This window comes from Cetorhinus maximus, chromosome 2, assembly GCF_964194155.1.
Source record: "Cetorhinus maximus chromosome 2, sCetMax3.hap1.1, whole genome shotgun sequence".
NCBI classification, from domain to species: domain Eukaryota; kingdom Metazoa; phylum Chordata; class Chondrichthyes; order Lamniformes; family Cetorhinidae; genus Cetorhinus; species Cetorhinus maximus.
Genome location: NC_135880.1, coordinates 156,820,280 through 156,841,901, shown reverse-complemented (window position 1 = coordinate 156,841,901; position 21,622 = coordinate 156,820,280). Strand labels below are relative to the sequence as shown.

General features: G+C 43.5%; 1 protein-coding gene across 16 annotated transcripts in view; it reads right to left on the bottom strand.

Moving 5' to 3' along the window:
• The window catches only part of mpdz (multiple PDZ domain crumbs cell polarity complex component), a 420,746-nt gene that overhangs the window by 40,728 nt on the left and 358,396 nt on the right, over positions 1 to 21,622 (bottom strand). For all 16 annotated transcript variants that reach the window (XM_078570536.1, XM_078570535.1, XM_078570542.1 and 13 more), the window contains 4 exons: positions 21,355 to 21,535; positions 13,821 to 13,966; positions 3,527 to 3,610; positions 3,081 to 3,274 (listed from right to left, as the gene is read on the bottom strand). In XM_078570536.1, the coding sequence (XP_078426662.1) occupies positions 3,081 to 3,274; positions 3,527 to 3,610; positions 13,821 to 13,966; positions 21,355 to 21,535 (605 nt within the window). The remainder of the gene's footprint in view (positions 1 to 3,080; positions 3,275 to 3,526; positions 3,611 to 13,820; positions 13,967 to 21,354; positions 21,536 to 21,622) is intronic.

Below are 21,622 nucleotides of genomic sequence, written 5' to 3'. Positions count from 1 at the left end.
TGTGTTTGCCAATATCATACACTAGACTGGAGCTACTATATCCCTTTATAACTGTATCATTTGTATTTTCAACACTTGGCTTTGCCATAAACGGAGCCATAATTTTGTATTTCTGCAATAAAATCTTAAATGGGTATTACATTCAAAAGATTTTATGGGATTAGCCCTCAAATGCACATTGTCTCCATCACAAATCTCCCATGCTTCCATCACCGTAACATCATCTGCCTTCACTCTCATCTCAGCCCATCTGTTGCTGAAACCCTCAGTCATGCCTTTTGTTAACTCCAAATTTGACTATTCCAATGTTCTGCTGGCCAGCCTCCATAAACCTGAGATAAAAGCAAAATGCTGCAGATGCTGGAAATCTGAAATGAAAACAGAAAATGCTGGAAAAACTCAGCAGGTCTGTGGAGAGAGAAACAGGGTTAACGTTTTGAGTCCGTATGAAGAAGAGTCATACGGACTCAAAATATTAACTCCATAAACCTAAGCTGTTGCAAAATTCTGTTGCCCATGTTCTAACCCGCACCAAATCTCACCCGGTTCTCACCAACCTATATTGGCTTCAGGTTCTATTTCCCAACAGCTTCAGTTTAAGATCTCAGCCTCATGTTTAAAATCTTTCATGGACTAGCTTCTCACTATCTCTGAATCCTTCTCCAGCCCTACAATTCCCCCGAGCTCTTTGACTGACTCTGGCTTAGCACCCTCGCCTTTGAATCAGAGGGTTGTGGGTTCATGTCCCACTCCCGGAAACCAAGAACTGTGATTGTACTCAAAAAGAGTTGTAATCTGTGACAGTTGATAACTCGAAAAAGTTTCCTCCCTCCTCCTCTCGCCTGGACCCCATGCTTTGGAATTCCCTCCCTATTCGCCTCCACCTCACGCCCTCTATCTCATCCTATGAGGACCTCCTTTAAACTCACTTTTTTGATCAGATTTTTGGTCACACCTTCTAATATTTCCTTCTCTGGTTCAGCATTCCTTTTTAATGTTCACGTTTTTATGAAGCAGCTCAGGGTTTTTTTATACACTGAAGGTGCTATATAAATGCAAGCTGCTTAAATTAAACTTGCACCAAGTGCTAACATCTATAACGTACACTGACTGAATATCAGTAGGTACTGTAATAATGGGATTTCTAGTGTTATGAATATCTGATTTTATAATTCATATTTTTTTAGAAGAATAACTTTTAGATTGGGGACTGGCATTTTTAAATATAAGTGGAAACACCTGGGCTGAGGAGTTCATCAAACAAGCCTCAGGTAATTACAATTCAAAAGGGAAGTCTGATTGTGTTACTAGGACGGTGGTTAAAGGTATTCACATCTAGGATTATAGTGCCCACTCTGAATCTCTATGGAGGAGATAGTTTGTCTCCAGGCCTCTCGAAGAAGACTTTGAAGCTTGGGTGTAAACCGGGGAGGTTTAAATTATTCATGTAGTTACCCCAGGTCAAAAAAGCTCTGAAAACAACCGGTAAACAATGGGCATCTTGATGGGACCAGTGAGTCTATTAAGATCGCAACTGTCCCCATTAGAGATATAAATTTTAAATGTGAGTCCCAGAATCAAAGGGATGTTTTGAAGAGAAAAACAAAATTAGTTTTGGAACATCCTAGATATGCCACATTGCTACAGAAGTAGGCTACGCAAGGAGGTACTCTTTTGTTTTGGGTTTTATCTCCGTGATTCCACACAAAGGGCAGAATTTTCTGCCAACCGGGCGGGCAGGCCCGACCCAATCTCTGGCGGGCGGGGAGCTGATCCCCGCTGGAGATGCGGGCCCCGCCGCCATTTTAAGTGGGTGGGCCAATTAAGGCCCGCCCAGCGTGACACCCGGTGGGAAGCGCTGTGCGCTTCCTGTGCGGGCAGGGGGGGGATTCCCCAAATGCGAGAGTGCGCTCTTTCGTGCATGCGCACGAAAGAGCGCACATCTCCCTGAGGCAAAGTGCTGCCTCAGGGAGATCGCTGACAGTTGTATAAACATGAAGAATAGAGAAAAAAAAAATCCTTAACATGTCCCCCTCATGTGACAATGTCACATGAGATGGGACATGTTAATAAATTTCATTAAAACTTTATTCAACTTTTTAAATCCCTACATGAAACCTCATCCCGCCAGTGGATGAAGTTTCATGTTTTTTCTATTCCCCGCTGGGGCTCCTGGCCTACCCGCCAACCTTAAAGTTGGATGGGCAGGTCCTTTAATTGTTTTAATGATCCTGTCAATGGCATCAATTGGCCAATGACACGTCGGCAGGCGCACAGCTGATTTGGCTGTGCCCCCGCCTTCCTGAAGATTTAAATGGGGCGGGGGTTCCCCCCCGATGTCATCCCGCATCATTTTGCGTGTCAGCGAGCGGGCCCCGCCCCCTGCTCGCCGACGGCAAAATTTAGTCCAAAGTTTCAGTTGGAACTCTGGAAGCAGCTAGATTGCAGCTTGGAGAAGGCAGAAGGCCAGAAGTTGTAAAACAGCTGGAAGCATAGCAGAGGACTATCAGGAACCAAGGCGGCTTTCGGATTTAAAAGCCTCTAAGCAAAGAATGCGAGTGAGGCCCATGCTTGAGCTGGGGGAATCCACAATCGTGAGCTATTGAAGGAGAACTGGAGGGTCGCTTAGCTGAATGAAGGTCACCTCAGAGAATAGCTGGAACAATGAGGAGAAATTAAAGTGAATTCCAGAGAGCTGTGGCAAACCTTGGTTTGATCCCAGGAGAAGTGAATGAACCATCAAGATCCTTTAACATATATGGGACCTCTTGGGTGGTAGTAAAAGTAGAAAAGGGTTAAAGTGTCAGTGTTTACGCTTTGTTGAGATTTTCAAGTCTGAAGTATTAACAAGCTATGGTTCTAAGTTAGCAGTGATTGCTTTGTGATTACTCTTGTACAGTAAAGCTCTTTTTGTTTAAAACATGAAATCTTGTGGCATAGTTCTTTCAGTTAATAACTGGGAGCTCGAATTTATCTTTAAATATTATCGGTCGCAATGGAGATCATAACACTGGGAAATTGTCCAAATGATCGTTTTGCGCAATCAAATTTGTATCTAGTGAATGGAATTTCTTTGATACCTTTTTCCAACAATACTCAGTCCAAGCCCTTTCCCTGGTTTCTTTTGCAATTCAACAATTAGCAAGTCATACATATCTTCCTCCTTATAATGGCCTTCATCCCTGTAGACTGTCAGTTGTACTTTTTGCGGAGTTTGTCTCAAAACATTTATTGCCTCATCGTGAGTGGCAACTCTCAAATCGATTCCATTAACCTATGGAAACATAATGAAATTTCAAATTACATTGTCAATATAAAAATAAATTCTATGATCTGGAATATCTGCTAACTGGAACTAACAATCAAGTGCTTTTGATGCTTCTTGTGAATGTAAAGCTTTGTTGGAATTTTACTCTCATGTTAAAAACCCAATGATAAATGCATATTAAAGATTGCAACATACTGAAAAGCTTTCTCAGTCACAATCTAACATCTGTAAATTAGATTTCAAGACCTCTTCCTTTACCTCCAATATTTGATCTCCTGCCCATAGTCTGCCATCTTTGGCTGCAGCTCCTTCTTCATAGACTTCATGAATAATTATGGCACCCTGTAAATAAAATTCAAATAAAACAGCACTCAACATAGATCGAACAATTTAATCTATTTGATCGGCAGCTGTCAAAGCTTCCTCTTTGGTCATTACCTTTTCAAAGGCTGATGGAAATAAACACATTTGCTGCCATTTGCAAATCAGCGGTACCACAAGTTTAAAGATGTGTGAAAAACATGAAGAAACTTTTACTAAAGAAACTTGGTGCTATTAGTTATAAGATATCCAGTCATGAGATTACCCCATAAAGCTGCCACATTTAGTATTAATTGTTATGAAGTTTTAAGAAAATTCTGAGCGGTCACAACAAACCTCTGTCTCCTGAGTTGACTAGTGACTATAATAATCCCTCTTTAGTTACACTGAGCTGGGTTAATTCCAAATGTTGAATTTGCTCAACATTATTTCTTTTTAGTTATAGGGATTAATTAACTTATCTGAATATAGGCATTACATAAGCCTGTTTCCAGTCTACTGGTAACTCCCTCATAATGATGGTCAATACCTGACTGATCTCCTCTCTAGTCTTCTTCAACACTTTGGGATGAATTCCATCTGATGCTGGATAAATTGGTTTTGAGCCCTACAGCCTGTTTAAGACTTCCAACATGTTTATATCTAAGTTGATCTGGGCAATCTCTATTTTGTGATGGCATGTTTTTCTTATCTTTCCTTGTGAATACTTAGAGAAAATAATAATCAGAATGTTTATTGTCTTGTGCTCAACCTCTATTTTCAGGCTATTTGCATGATTTATGGATCTTGGTTCTTCTCTGACTGTTTGCAGTGCTTTTTAAAAAAAGGATTTTCAACTGAAGCGCAGGGTTCGAAATGTAGTGCTCTGTTCCAAGGGCACTGGTTTATATACTTCGAAAAGTACCAAGAGGCGGAACTTAAACCTTATTTCACAATAACTTAGATTCACAGACACTACTATTGACTTATTTTAACCCTGGTTTGTGGTCAGGTGAGATGTTAAAACTTAAATCCCAACTCACCCGCTTCCAGGTTTACTGGAGACGGGACAAGGAGCAGCCAGCCAACCTATTCCCAGCAGGCAGGTTACCACCTAAATATTATAATGAGGCAAGTAGCCTCCAATCTAAAGTACTTTGCAGGTTTAACTCTGGCTAGGTGGGTTTCTCAGATCTTAGAAAACCCAGCAGCTAAACTGAGGCAGGGACAGCTTCAGGGAAAAGCTAGGCACCTTTCCAGCACTGTGGGAGGAGCAGGAGTGTCATCTGGACCCCCAAGCATATCATCTTGCTTTGGATTGGACACCCCCACACAAAGACCGCAGTGGGTTAGGGGATTGGATCCCCTCACTTGCTGGTGTTAGGGATTGGATCCTCCCACTGACTGGGGTCAGGAATTGGACACTCTCAGCTTCATGCTACTGCTTTTGCCGACACTGGGGTGCTGTTTTGTGTGCATTAGAGTGTTTAAGTTGAAGTTTGGTGAGTGAGGGAACTGGGAGGGTTAATTTAATTTAAAGAGTAATTTCTATATAAAGTCTAGTCTTTTCTTTAATATAGCAATTAGCTTAAAGTTGCTCTTTGGGTTTGGATAAGTTGAGGCTTAGTCCAGCTTTAAATCAGGGGTATATAGGCTTTGCTAGGAGCTGCAGCCAGCTAATTAGATAACTGGCTTAAATTGATTTTCAGAAGCTCGAATCAGGGAGCATAAAAACAGATGTTCTTCAGTGCTGCTTATTTCAGTGCTGTTCTGTGTGTATTAGAGTGATTAAGTTGGAGTTTGGTGAGTGAGGGAGTTCAGTGAAGAAGGAAGGGGATGATCCTTTCATTGTCTACCTTCCCTTAGCCTCCGTAGCTGGCTCCTTACTTTGCTATGGGGGAAGCCCATTAACCAAAGGAGGTTTGGAGAGGGAGCCCATAGAGCAGAGGGCAAAGAGAGAGCTGGAAATTTACAGATTAAATGTAAAAGTGACATCACAGGAGTCCCTTAAGTTGATTGGTTGGTAAGTATAGGCCTTTTTGAACTCAGTACAAAGGAGACGATTTTGGTTGGTAAGTATAGGCCTTTCCGGACTCAGCAGAGAGGAGACGATTGGTGAGTGACAGGTGAGTTATTATATTATACTATTCTGTAGTAAACACTTTATATAAGGTTTAAGGTATGTCAGCGCAGTTCAGCCATGCGGAATGTGCATCCTGAGGGATGTGGGAATTCATGCAGGCACAAAGCGCTCTCGGTGACAACAACTGCCGGAAGTGTCACCAGATGCAGAAGCTTGAGCTCTGGGTTGCAGAACTTGAGTGGCAGCTGGACTAACTGTGGTGCCTCCATAAGGCTGAGGATGACATGGAACATGTTTAGAGAGGTGGTCCCAAGAAGTACATAGTCAGAGAGGGAACAAGTGACCGCCAGAAAATCTAAGAGAAACAGGCAGGTAGTACAGAAATCCCTTGAGGCTATCTTGCTCTCTAACTGCTTTTCCATTTTGGATACTGGTGAACGAGATGGTTCCTCACAGGGCTTGTAGCAAGAGCCAAGTTTGTGGCACCACGGGTGGCTCAGCTACACAGGAGGGGAGTAGGAAGAGTGGAAGTGCTATAATGGTAAGGGATTCCATATTCAGGGGAGCAGACAGGCATTTTGTGGCCGTAAACATGACTCCAGGATAGAAACTAGGAGCAAGAGTAGGCCATTCGGCTCTTCGAGCCTGCTCCGCCATTCAATATGATCATTGCTGATCCTCTATCTCAATGCTATATTCCCGCTTTCTCTCCATACTCCTTGATGCCCCTAATATCCAAACAATTATCAAATTCTTTCTTGAATACGCTCAGTGACCTGGTCTCCACAGCTTTCTGTGGTAGAGAATTCCATAGGTTGACCACCCTATGAGTGAAGAAACTTTTCCTCATCTCAGTCCTAAATAGCCAGCCCTGTATCCTGAGACTGTGGCCCCTTGTTCTAGACTCCCCAACCAGGGAAAACATCCTCCCTACATCCAGTCTGTCTAGCCCTGTTAAAATTTTATTTCAATCAGATCCCCTCTCATTCGTCTAAACTCTAGTGAATACAGGCCCAGCTGAACCAATCTCTCCTCATACGGCAGTCCTGCCATCCCAGGTATCAGCCTAGTGAACCTTCGCTGCACTCCCTCTATGGCAAGTATATCCTTTCTTAGGTAGGGAGACCAAAACTGCATGCAATACTCCAGGTATTGGTCTCATCAAGGCCCTGTATAACTGCAGGGAGACATCCCTACTTCTGAACTCAAATCCTCTTGCAATGAAGACCAAAATACCACAGAGCAGCTGCAGGATATTCTTTTGTTGGAGGGTTAACAGACAGAAGTTGTGGTCCACACTGGGGACCAATGACATAGGTAAGAAAAGGGATGGGGTCCCGAAAGCAGATTTTAGGGAGCTAGGAAGGGAATTAAAAAGCAGGACCTCAAGAGCAGTAATCTCAGGATTACTCCCAGCACCACATGCTAGTGAGCATAAGAATAGAAAGATTGAGCAGCTCAACACGTGGCTGGAGAAATGGGGTAGGAGGGAAGGTTTTCGATTTCTGAGGCATTGGGACCGGTTCTGGGGCAGGTGGGACCTGTAGAAGCAGGGAGGGTTGCAACTTAACAGGACTGGGACAAGTGTCCTTGTGGGGAGGTTTGCTAGTGTTATTGCGGAGGGTTTAAACTAGATTGGCAGGAGGATGGGAAACTGAGGGGAAATTCAGAGCGAAGGGGAGAAAACCTGGCAGTGGAGAGTAGAGAGGTATTAACTAATAAGGAGTTCATATCAGAGAGTAGTATCAAGGTTAATAGAATACTTGGAGAGTTTGATAAGAATTAGAGAAGGCAACAGTAAGTCATTAGAAGGGGTCAGAATAAGGGGGGGTGGGGGGGGGGGAGTAAAAAAGCTTAAATCAGGGCTAACGTGCATGTATGTGAATGCACGGAATGCGGTTAATAAGAATGGTGAACTACAAGCACAGGTGGACAAATGGAACTATGATAATATTGCTACAACAGAGACCTGGCTCAAAGGAGGGAAGGACTAGCCGTTAAATATTCTTGGGTACAAGGTGTTTAGAAGAGATGGGAAAGGAAGAAATGGGGGGAGGGGGAGTGGCAGTATGTGATTAAATATGGCATTACAGTACTGGAGAGAGAGAATGTTCCGGAGGGGTCAAGGACGGAATCTCTCTGACTAGATGTAATGGGAAAAGTGCAATAACGTTAATCCGTGTAGTATATAGACCACCAACCAATGAAAGGGATGTAGAGAAACAAATTTGCAAAGAAATTACAGAGAGGTGCAAGAATTATAGAGTAATTATAATGGGGGATTTCAATTATCCAAATATAGACCGGGATAGGAATAGTGCAAAGGGACAAGAGGGGCACGAGTTCCTGGAACAGTTCAAGATAATTTTCTGCAGCAGTATGTTTCCAGTTCAACAAGAGGACATGCACTGTTGGACCTGGTTATGGGGAATGAGTTGGCCCAAGTGAATCAGTGGGACAGCATTCTGGGGACAGTGACCATTGAGTCATAAGGTTTAGGTTGGCCATGGAAAAGGACAAGGAACAATTCAGAGCAGGGATAATTAATTGGGGAAAAGCCAACTTCGATGGGAAGAGAATGCATCTGAATCGAGTGAGTTGAAATCAAATGTTGGCTGATCAACGAACCACCTTCAAAGAAAAAGTACTGCAGGCAATGTCAAGGTATATTCCCTTGGAGGGAAAGGTTGGAAAAATAAATGCATTGTGCTCAGGATGATGACTGAGATAGAGGTAAAGATGAAAATGAAGAAGTGTGCGTATGACAGATGTCAGGTAGAAAATACAATGGAGAATCAGGCAGAATATAGAATGACCGGGGGTAGTGAAGAAGCTAATAATGCTCTCGTCTGGACCTGAAATTTGTTAATTTTGCTTCCAATTTCCACCCCTCCATCATTTTCACATGGTCCATCAGTGACACTTCCCTTCCCTTCCTTGACTTCTCTGTCTTTATTTCTGGTGATAGACTGTCCACCAATATTCATTACAAGCCTACCGACTCCCACAGCTACCTCGACTACAGCTCCTCACACCCCGCTTCCTGTAAGGATTCCATCCCATTCTCTCAGTACCTTCGCCTCCATCGCATCTGTTCTGATGATGTTACTTTCCAAAACAGTTCCTCTGACATGTCTTCCTTCTTCCTTAACCGAGGTTTTCCACCCACGGTGGTTGGCAGGGCCCTCAACCGTGTCTGGCCCATCTCCCGCGCATCCGCCCTCACACCTTCCTCTCCCTCCCAGAACCATGATAGGGTCCCCCTTGTCCTCACTTATCACCCTACCAGCCTCCGCATTCAAAGGATCATCCTCTGCCATTTCCGCCAACTCCAGCATGATGCCACCACCAAACACATCTTCCCTTCACCCCCCAGCGGCATTCCACAGGGATCGTTTCCTCCGGGACACCCTATTCCACTCCTCCATCACCCCCTACACCTCAACCCCCTCCCACAGCACCTTCCAATGCAACCGCAGATGCAACACCTGCCCCTTTACTTCCCCCCTTCTCACCGTCCAAGAGCCCAAACACTCCTTTCAAGTGAAGCAGCACTTCACTTGCACGTCCCTCAATTTAGTCTACTGCATTCGCTACTACCAATATGACCTCCTCTACATTGGAGAGACCAAATGCAGACTGGGTGACCGCTTTGCGGAACACCTTCGGTCTATCCGTAAGCATGACCCAGACCTCCCTGTCACTTGCCACTTCAATACACCACCCTGCTCTCATGCCCACATGTCCGTCCTTGGCCTGCTGCAATGTTCCAGTGAAGCTCAACGCAAACTGGAAGAACAGCACCTCATCTTCCAACTAGGCACTTTACAGCCTGCCGGACTTAATATTGAGTTCAACAACTTCAGATCATGAACTCCCTCCTCCAACCCCACCCACTTTCTGATCCCCCTTTTTCTAATTATTTATATTTTTAAAATATATTTTTCTTTTCCCACTTATTTTTTAAAAAATGTATTCCCATCCATTGTTTCATCTCTACCTTTTAGCCTATTTCTATCCCTTTCCCCCCACCCCACCAGGGCTATTTGTCACTTGCTCGTCCTGCTTTCTACCCTTAATGTCACCATTAGCACATTTCTTAGCTAATATCACCACCGTCAACACCCCTTTGTCCTTTTGTCTATGACATCTTTGGCAATCTCCTCTTTGCCTCCACCTATTACTAGCCCTCTATCCAGCTCTACCTGTCCCACCCTCCTCAACCAGCTTATATTCCACCTCATTTCTATTTTTCCTCAGTTCTGATGAAGAGTCATACGGACTTGAAATGTTAACTGTGTTCCTCTCCACAGATGCTGTCAGATCTGCTGAGTTTTTCCAGCTATTTTTTTTTTGTTTCAGATTTCCAGCATCCGCAGTATTTTGATTTTATAATTAAGGAAAGCAAGGAGAGAGCATGAAAAGAGATTTGCAGCTAACATAAAAGGGAATCCCAAGGTCTCCTATAAGCATATAAATGACGAAAGGATGGTAAAAGAGTAGGTCCGATTAGGGATAAAAAAGGGGACTTGCACGTGCAGGCAGGAGAAATAGTGGATGTATCAAATAAGTACTTTGCATCTGTCTTTACAAAGGATGAAGATGCTACAAGGTCGAGGTGTAACTGGCACACTTAAAAGAATTTATAATCGAGAAGGAGGTGGTGTTAGAAAAGCTATCTTTACTTAAAATAGCTAAGGTACCAGGACCGGATGAGATGCATCCAAGGTGAGGGAAGTGAGAGTGGAAATTGCAGAGGTACTAGTGATAATCTTCCAATCTTCTTTAGCCACAGGGGTGGTGCCGGAAGGACTGGAGGATTGTGAATGTTGCACCCCTTGCTCAAAAAGGGGTGCAAGGATAAAGCTGGAAACTAGACAGGTAGGGAAACTTCTGGAAACTATAGGTCGGGGCAAAATCAATAATCATTTAGATAAGTGCAGTATAATTAAGAAAAGCAAGCATAGATTAATTAAGGGAAAATCATGTTTAACTAACTTGGGAGTTTTTTGGGGAGTTAACAGAGAAGGTTGATAAGGACAATGCTATTGATGTGGTATATATGGATTTTCAAAAAGCATTTGATAAAGTGCCACACAATGGACTTCCGAGCTTATGGAATAAAAGGGAAATAGGCCCTTGGATAAGAAATTAGCTGAGTGACAGGAAACAGAGAATAATGATAAATGGTTGTTTTTCAGATTGAAAGAAGGTTTGTAGTGGAGTACTCCAGGGGTCAGTGTTGGAAGCCTTGCTCTTCCTGATATATATTAATGAACTAGACTGTGTTGTGCAGGGCATGATTTCAAAATTTGCAGATGATACAACATTTGGAAATGTTGTCAACTGTGATGAGGATAGCCCTGAACTTCAACAGGACATAGACATGTCGGTAGTCTGGGCAGAGAAGTGGCAGATGAAGTTCAATACAGAGAAGTGTGAGGTGAAGCTTTTGGCAGGAAGAATATGAAGAGACAATAGTCCAATGAAGGGAGAAACTCTAAAGGAGGTGCAGGAATAGAGGAACTTGGTGTATATGTACATAGGTCATTGAAGATGGCAGGGCATGTTGAGAGAGCATTTAATAAAGCACATAGCATCTTAGGCTGTATTAATAGGGGCAATGAGTACAAGAGTAAGGGCGTCACATTGAACTTGTATAAGACACTCGTTAGGCCTCATCTGGAGTACTGCATCCAGTTCTGGGTGCCATACTTGAGGAAGGATGTGAAGGCATTGGAGAGAGTACAGGAGATTCACAGGAATGATTCCAGAGATAAAGAACTGTAGCTATGAGGATAGATTGGAGAGGAAACTTGATGGATTTAAAATCCTGAGGGGGTAAGCACAGGGTAAATAGTGAGAAACTGTTCCCACTCAGTACAGCATAAAGAACTAGAGGACACAGATTCAAAATAATTGGCAAAAGGAGTAAAAGTGATGTGAGGAAATTTTTTTTCACCCAGAGGGTGGTTGGAGTCTGGAATGAACTTCCTGAGAGGGTGGTGGAGGCAGGTTTGATTGAGGTATTGAAAAGGGAATTGGATTGCTATCTGAAAAGAGAAAATGTGCAGGGTTATAGGGATAAGGCAGGGGAGCGGGGCTGTGTTGAATGCTCTATCAGAGAGCCAGTGCAGACTCAATGGGCCAAATGGCCTCCTTCTGCACTGTAAAGATTCCATGATTCATAGGGTGGAATTTTCTGCGCCCGTTGGCGTCAGCATCATGCTGGGCGTGAGCGGACAATATGGCGGGAAGTACAAAAATCAGTTTTATGACGCATTAAACCAGTTTGCAATTGACCGATGCGCCCGTTTCCCGCCGCTGCACGTCTGGAAGTTCATTTTAAGACATCTGCATATCGTTATAAGCCCTGCTCACTGGAATCATCCCCCCACGCTGGATCATCCGGGCACGTTGGCGTGTTTCATAACTGAACATAAGCAACTTGCACTTGGTGAGCTGCACTTTGCTCAGGACTTTGGGGCTTATTTGCCTGCCTTGCTTTGGGCAGCTCTCGCGGTCATCAGCACCAGGCTTCACAAGCAGCACCACATCACTTTTAGGGGTCTCACAGGCAGGTCTCTACCTACCAGACCAGCTGTGAGGTGGGCGTGGCTTTTCAATGGTTGCAGGGTTATAGCTTGCTTGGGGCAGCGGTATAGCTGGCCTAAGGTAAGGGAAGAGGTTGCAGGGCTGGGGCATTACTGGGAAAGGCGGGTATCCCAGAGTATGTGTGGGGACACATGTTGATCTGTGCAAGTGGCCTCAAGAGGATGAGGGCTGAGGAGGCAGTCTGCAGAGGAGATTAGTCCACATGGAGATGTAAGGGTGAGAGAGTGAGTGGTGATGTCCCTTGAGCTGGCAATGAGTGAGATGCCAGTGAATGTGTGGTGAGCTTGTGAGTTTAGAGTGGTGACATGGTTGCCCTACCCTGATGGCAAGGATGAGAACATTCATCCTTTTTCTGCACTGGATTGCGAACCTCTTCTGTGCATATTTGGCACTGACCACCTCTGCCACTGCCTCCCAAGCCGGCGTGGTGACACTGATTAGCCTCCTGCAGCCAGAGCCAGGGTAGAGGACATCACGGCAGTCTCCAATAGTGTCCAGGAGTCCCAGGGATGTGTCACTGAATTGGGGAGCCGCAGTCTCCTAGCCTTGTGGGGCCCTGCCTTCTGAGCAGCAGTCCTGGCGTGGTGGGCGAATCAATGAAACAGCATGTTTCCTGGGAATGTGTGATTAATGAGGTGGGATTGGGACAATATGGCGTGAAAAGCCACCTTTCCTGTCCGCTACTGTATTTAGTGCAAATGTGGGACGATTCCACCTATGGACTCCAGACTGCAAGTATCAGCTGCAGCCTCCCTAACTGGGGCTGTGGCCTGCTCCAGAGAAGTCCCCACCCAACTAGCAGCCAACCTTGTCAAGGGGCAGGAGACCTGGCAAAAAAAAGTATCCTTGTGGAGTCAAAACTTCATAGCACACAGTGAAATCCTTTCCCATTTCAAGCTCTGACCTCCTGCCTATGCAACTAGCCTCTGTCAAGCTTGGGCCATGAGAGCACATTTTCCTCTTATGCTTTGCTGTAAAAGATCACCTGAGCACAGGATATTGAGTGAAGTTGGGCAGGGATGGTCTTGGAGATTTAACAGAGACTTAGTTTTGCATTCATTTAAGCTAACAGATGAAAAATTGGGCAAGCTCTGCCAAATGTATGTGATCCTCCATGGCCAATCTTCTATGGGCTGCATCCAGCAAATCATTTACACTCAAGTGCAAAAAGGGAAACATTTACCTCAATGCTTTTCTACTCTAAGCATCTGAAACTTCCATTCATTTGCTTCTGCATTTCTTCTTCCTTCTGAAATTTTCCATCACATTGTGGCTGATGATTGGTATGTCAAATTAATTTCAAAATAGTACACAAATACAAAAGGAATCTTGCAGAAGAAAATATACTGGCATTAGGAAATATCAGACTAATTACAATAGATAACATGCTTTCTTTCCAAATGCAGTATAAAATACAAAGCAGTACTGATCATAATCTTAGCAAACAACATATTCGATGTGCATTTGTACTGCTTTACAAAATGAACAATAAGAAACAATTTGAAAAGTGTGGGTACCAAAACTTAGGGGATTAATCCCATCAATTATACTCACCAATAGTGTATCTGCCCCTCCGACAATGCTCAGCCCAAGTCCAGTGCGTCCTTTGGAAATTTCAATGGTTGTTTCTCGTCCAGGGACAATTGGACAAGTTGACATGTCTATTGTTGATGAACCAGGGGTTGAAGCTCTGCTTGAGCCTTCAATTACAATTAAAACAAATTCTATTCTCGTTGCATGAAATGACTAGAATATAAACTATTTGACTCAAAAATGTGTCTATTAATAAATATCTGTCAATTTGGAGAAACTTTAAAATAATCTTTTCTTTAAGATATGAAATACAATTAAAAGCACACTGGTTAAGGGTACACTGTTCACATCTTATTTAAAGAACCATAGAAAAGTTACGACGCAGAAAGAGGCCATTCAGCCCATCATGGCTGTGCCAGCCAAAAAAGAGAAAAAAAAAAGAAACTAGCCACTCATTTTAATCCCACTTTCCAGCACCAGGTCCGTAGCATTGCAGGTTACAGCATTTCAGGTGCAGATCCAGGTGCTTTTTAAGTGAGTTGAGTGTTTCAGCCTCAACCACCAATTCAGGCAGTGAATTCCAGTCACCCACCACCCTCTGGATGAAAACGTTTTTCCTCATGTCCCCTCTAATCCTTCTACCAATCACTTTAAATCTATGCCCCCTGGTAATTGACCCCTCAGCTAGGGAAAACAGGTATTTTCTGTAAACCCTATCTAGGCCCCTCATAATTTTTTACACCTCAATTGGGTCACTGCTCAGCCTCCTTTGTTCTAAGGAAAACAACCCAAGCCTATCTAATCTTTCCTCATGGCTGCAATTTTCAAGCCCTGGCAACACTCTTGTAAATCTCCTCTATACTCTCTCCAGAGCAATTATGTCCTTCTTGCAATGTGGTGAACTCTACATAAAATTCCAGCTGTGGCCGAAGCAGTTCCTTATAGAGTTCCAGCATTGCATCCCTGCTTTTGTATTAAATATCTCATCCAATTAAGGAAAGCATTCCATATGCTTTCTTTACCACCTTATCCACCTTTCCTGCCACCTTCAGGCACCTGAGGACATGCAATCCAAAGTCATCACTTCCTAAACCCCTCTCAATATCCTCCCATTTATTGAGTATTCCCTTTCTTTGTTTTCCCTCCCCAAATGCATTACCTCATACTTATCTGGATTGAATTCCATTTGCCTCTTTTCCGCCCACTCAACCAAACCACTAATATAATTATGGAGACAACAGCTATCGTCTTTACTATCAACTACACAGTCAATTTTTGTGTCATCTGCAAATTTCCTAAGCATGCCTCCCATGTTTAAGTCCAAATCATTAATACATACAACAAACAGCAAGGGCCCTAACATTGAGCCCTGTGGAACATGACTGGAAGCTACTTTCCATATGCAAAAACATCCATCGACCATTACCCTTGGTTTCCTGTCACTGAGCCAATTTTGGATCCAACTCGCCACCTTCCCCTGTTCCCAGGGGATCTCACTTTTCTCACCAGTTTGCCATGTGGGACCTTGTCAAATGCCTTACTAAAATCCACATAGATAACGTCCACTACACTACCCTCATCAATCTTCCTTGTCACTTCTCAAAAAATTTGATTAAGTTAGTAAAACACGATCTTCCCCGAACAAAACCATGCTGACTATCCCTGATCAATTGGGCCTTTCTAAGTGACAGTTTACCCTGTCTCTCGGAATTGTCTCCAATAATTTTCCCACCACCGAAGTCAGACTGACTGGCCTATAATTTTCTGGCCTATCCCTCGCACCCTTTTTAAATAATGGTACAACGTTCGCAGACCTCCAATCCTTTGGAACCTTGCCTGTATCTAGAGAGGATTAGAGAATGATCCTCAGATCATCTGCTATTTCCTCTTTGGCTTCCTTCAACCGCCTGGGATACAATCCATCCAGCCCTGGTGATTTATCCACTTTCAAGGATGCCAGTCCCTCCAGTACTTCCTCTCTCACTATGCTTACTGTATCCAATATTTCACATTCCTTTTTAACTAGAATGTCTGCATTATCCTTCTCCTCAATGAAGGCAAAGACAAAGTACTCATTGAGAACCCTGCCCACATCTTCAGCATCAACGCATAAGTTACCATGTACATCTCTGATAGGTCCTAACCTTTCCTTAGTTACTCTCTTGCTCTTATTGTACTGGTAAAACATCTTTGGGTTTTCTTTGATTTTATCTCCCAATATCTTTTCGTATCCTCTCTTTGCTTCCCTAATTTCCTTTCTTGCTTCACCCCTGTACTTTCTATAGTCCTCTAGACCTTCTACAGTGTTAAACTTTTTGTGACTGTCGGAGCATGCACGCAAAAGAACGCTTCAATCTCCCCAAGGCAGCTCCGTGCCTCAGGGAGATTGAAGGGCTTCTGAAGTTATTAAATAAAAGGTTTAGAAATATATTTCAACATGTCCTCTCACGCGACTGTGTCACATATGATGGGACATATTTTTATATTTATGAAAATTTTAAAATTTATTTAATAAAAGCTTTAGGAAACTCATCCCGCTCGTGGATGAGGTTTCCTAAAAAACGCGAAGGCCGCTTGGGCTTTTCGCCTGCCCGCCAACCTTAAGGTTGGACGAGCAGCGTTTACAATAACCTTAATTAGATCCTTAATGGCTTTAATAGGCCTCTTACATATCGGTGGGCGTGCAACTGACTCTGTCGCGCGCCTGCCGAGCGAAACATCGCTACTCAGCACGATGACATCGGGATGCACGCCCGACGTCATCGCACATAGTTTTAAGCGTTGTTGTGTCGGCCCTGCCCCCGCATGCCGACTGAAAAATCCTGCTCTATGTGATTTGACTGCTCCTATGTCCCATGTGACATATGCAATTTGATGATTTTAGTTAAGTTTATTTGTCACAAGTTGATACCTCCCATCTTTGACACTGAAAATTTTACAATCGAGTTCATCTAACCTCGACAGAGTAGATGTCAGTACGTCAGTTCTTACTGATGTCGTTCAATGTAAGTGAAATATAATTTGCAGTGACTACCAGAAGTAGGCAATTAACCCAAAAGGTTTGAGTAGAATATACATTTTCACACATACATATGATTATCTCATTATGATTCTCTGCCTTTGCGGCAGTGATATAGATAAGGAACAGATTCAAGTTTCGAAGTCAGATAAGACTAGGAAGATGGCAGTGACCAAGCAACATCAGCCTCTGAGAGCCACCAATGCAACTGAAGGTAAATCAGAAAGTACAAATGCCCTGGATCTTTCTCCTTAATTTGTTCATAGAAAGTGGGCACAGAAGGCAATTCAGCCCATTATGTCAGTGCCGGCTCTCTGCAAGAGCAACTCTGCTACTTCCACCCAGGCCCTTTCCTTGCAGCCATGCATTCTTTTTTCTCTTTAGGTGCTTATCTAATTTCCTTTTGGAAGACGGAATCATTTTTGGATTGAATCTGCCTCCACCACACTCTCGGGCAGTGCATTCCAGATCTTAACCACCAGCTGCATAAAAAATTTCTTTCTCATGTCACGTTGGCTCTTTTGGCAATCACCTAAAATCAGTGTCCTCTGGTTTTCCAACCTTCCAACAATGGAAAATTACTCCTATCTATTCTGTCTAGACACCTTATGATTTTGTATACCTTTATCAAATCTCGTCTCAACCTTCTCTTCTCTAAGGAGCTTCTTCAATTTATCCATATAAGCAAAGTACCTCATCTTGGAACTATTCTCGTAAAACTAATCTGTACCTTCCTTGAAGCCTTCAAATCCTTTTTAAACTGTGGTGCTCAGAATTGGACACGATGCTCTAGTTGAGGCCGAACCTGTGTTTTATAAAGGTACATCGTAACCTCCTTTGCTTTTGTACTCTATGTGTCTATATATAAAGTCAATACATTTATTGCCTGTCCTTGGTTGCCCTGAATTTGTGATAGTGATTTTCCTTCTTTACCCACCGCAATCCTTGGTGATGATGCTCCTTTATTGATTAACTTTATTTCTATTTATGTGAGCCATCTGTTGTGTGGAGGTAGGGTAATGTGGGCTATGCGGGTGAAAAGGTCAATGATAAAAAAAATCAAATGTCATGCTTGTTGACACTTGATCCTACTACAACACTTCCACTGTTGTAAAATACCTCAGGGGTTAAACTGCATAACCCTCAGATATGACAGCAGGGATTGTGACGTGATTAAACTGCACCTGTTCTTTGAACTACAGGCAAGATACCAACTTTGTGCTGCCTGCTCGCATCTGTGATTTCTGCATGCATGCATCACTTCCTGTGCTGTTTATTGGCTGCATGCATCAGCAGAAGGCTCAATATCATTTATGCCTAGCACTATCTAAAGCTAGCCTGCACCACCAAATGGGGAAGTGCATTGCAGATGCTGGTCATTCTGAGTTCATTAAGGCTATTATGCTGTGGACGAATTGACAATGGCTGACCATGGGAGAGCGCATGCACTCAGATTTTCAAACGCTGCATTGGATGCCTTCGTGGAAAGAGAGAGATGATCCATATCCTTGGGGGTGGACTGGAGGCCCTCCACACACATACTCAGAGGCAGTGACAGTCAAAGTCAATGCCAGGAGTGAGCCTCAAGGACCTAGGTGCAGTGCCGCATAACTTTAAAAATCTCATGTAAGTTGTCGAGATCAGTGCATGCATCTTCAAATGCCGTATCCTACCAACTGCACTACTAGCCAATCCACTGCTCAATTCACTCCATCTCCATTACTCAGCTACCAACAATCTTTGTCAATCAGGTCTAATAGCGTTGTCACATCTAAAAGCCTGTCCACATTGGCAAGTACTCAACAATGACACTCACACCACCCAAACAAATTGCATGACACTCACTGACACACTCTCCTCTTTCTTGCAGAAGGTGGCCCACAATATCTTCCAAGGTTCATTGAATTGTAGCAAAAGCCAGGAAAAATATTCCAGAAACAGACCTGTGAGTAAAAACAGAAAGTGCTGGAAAAACTCAGCAAGTCTGGCTGCATCTGTGAACAGAGAAGCATTGGGTGGAAGCATCCCAGATTTGCACTAAGTGGTAGCGGGTGGGGAAAAAGACGTTTTACCCGCTGGCCGCAATGGCAGGTTTTCGCGCTGTATTGTCCCAGTCCCACCTCATTCCCAGGAAATACACAATTTCAATGGCAGGCAGCCTCTGATTAACCTGCCACACCATCTCCTCGCCACTTCCTCACACTGGGTGCCATATTTAAAGTTCAACCGTGTGCGCACCTCTCAGTGCTTCCAGCCCAGGACTGCTGCACAGAAAAGCAAGAAAACTGCAGCCTCCGATTCAGTGACACATTCCTGGGATGTCTTCTGGACACCGTTGGAGCCCGCCGTAATGTCCTCTACCCTTGCTCTGATCGCAGGAGGCTCATCAGTGTCACCACTGTGGCTTGGGAGGCAGTGGAAGTGGTGGTCAGTGCAGGCGCTGCACAGAAGAGGCTCGCAATCCAGTGCAGAAAGAGGACGAATGATCTCATCCTTGCTGCCAAGGTAAGGCAGCCATCTTATCGCTCTAAACTCACATACTCACAAGGCCATCACACATTCACTGGCATCTCACTCACTGCTAGCTCAAGGGACATCACCACTCACTATCCCACATACACCCTCACATCTTCATGTGGACTCATCTCCTCTGGAGACTGCCTCCTCAGCCTTCACCCTCTTGAGGCCACTTGCTCAGATCAACATATATCCCCACAAACACCCTGGGATACCTTCCTTCCCCAGTAATGCCCTAGCCCTATAGCCTCTTCCCTTGCCTGAGGCCACTTCTCCCCCATCTCCAAGCAAGCCCTAGCCCTGCACCTGTTGAAAAGCCACCACTGCATTATGGCTGGTTTCGTAAGGAGAGACCTGCATGTGAGCTACCTTCTTTACAAATATGTCAGAAATGTGAGATGTGTCGTGTTTGCCATATTGGTACTTAAAAGGCCTCGAAGTAGCCATAATACAGTTACTATAGAGTGCTTTTTTACCCTCTCCTCTTCATGTTACAGGACACAACAGCATACAATGGTGGTTACAGAAGATATGACTGTCAATACAGCAGAGAAACTTTGAGCAGACAAAAAGATTTTTGGAAGTGCACTGAAGCTGTAGCGCAATCTCAAAGTTTGGACAACAAATCATTCAAATCTTCTGTCATTACTTTATGTCATCCACTTAAGTCTGTTACAACCTTCTCAATAAACAGTAAATCCTCGTTTAATGTTAACTTGCTTAACGTTGTTTCACTTGAACATTGTTAATAGTGTTAGTATATCCATTTAATGTTGCCACTTTCACTTTGAAGTCATTTGCTACAGACTTCCTCTTCTGTGGCCTGCCTAGGCACAAAACTTTCCCTGCAGCTCTCCGCTCTCACCCTCGGTCCCTCTTTCCCGCCCCGCTGCCGCCTTTGCCTCGTGACGTTGCTCTCCGGCTTGCCTACACCACCTCCCCCACCGACCGACGTTACTCTCCAGCCTGCATCCACCCTCTTGAAGTTGCCCTCCAGCCTGCTCCCAACTCCCTGATGTTGCTCTCTGGCCTATCTCCCCATCATGCCTCATGCCCTCTGTTTTTACCAGGTCTATTTTCAGCTGCTCGGCTCTAGGCTTCACTGGTCTCGTCATTCCTGGCTCTGGTTCTGAACTGTAGTTCCAGGGCTGCATCTAGTGGTAGAAGTTAGTCAGTGCAGGTAGTGCCAGGATTCCAACAGCTTTCTGCACCCGACCAAGTTCTGCTAATAGATGGTGCCTAGTCAATCTAAAATTACTAAGTAATTTTAAATTTAAAAAATTGTAATTTAAATTGTGTAATTTAAAAAAAATTATATCATGTATTGCATTTATTTAATATTTAATAATTTATTTTATTTTGTACATTATTTCAGCTAGGAATGCACAGTACTGCACACGTACGGTACTGTATGTCAACTTATACTTTTTTTTCTGGGCAAAAGATGTCAGAAGGAACCTTACTCCAGCTTTAACATTGATTCCTATGGGAACCCACAATTCACTTAAAGTTGTAATTTTCATGAATGCAACCACAATTTTAAGTGAGGACTCCCTGTACTCTCAATCTGTGCTCATCATTTAGACTAAAGTGTTCTGTATAGATCCTAAATATTTCATTAGGCTTTAGTCTACATATTGGAAAGCTTGGTTCCTAACCACTGAGAAAACATCTTTTTAGAATGATTCTCTATGACTAAAAATAAAAACAAGCATTTATACAACGTCTTTAACACAGTAAAATATCTCAGGGTCTTTCATAGGTGAGCTGTCAATATTTGATACTGAGCCACATAAGAAGATATTAGGACCGGTCACCGAAGATTTGGTCAAAGAGGTAGGTCCTAAGAAGCATCCTAAGCAGGGGAGAGAGGTGGAGAGGGTTAGGGCAGGAAATACAGAGGTTAGGGCCTGGACAGTTCAAGGCATAGAGAATAGAGAAGCAAAAGAAATTGGGGATGCACAAGAGACCAGATAACACTTGAAACACAAAGTATTTGTATTTTAGATTGTTACTTACCCTTATTGATAGGATCTGTATCAGGTGAGACAGCAATATTGTGCACTGAAGGAGACTGAATGTTTTTAGAATCTGACAAAGCAGTGACCGTAGGTGGTGTCTGAGATAGCTGCATATTCACATCATCCAAACTGATGGTTAGTTTCACTGTATTCTTTGCTTTCTTCAGCAAATTTATAACCTAGGAAAATCCCAGCAATTTATTAATACTCAAACGTAACTAATTTAAATTAATTGATGTGTTGAAAAAAGAGACAAGAGAAAAGTT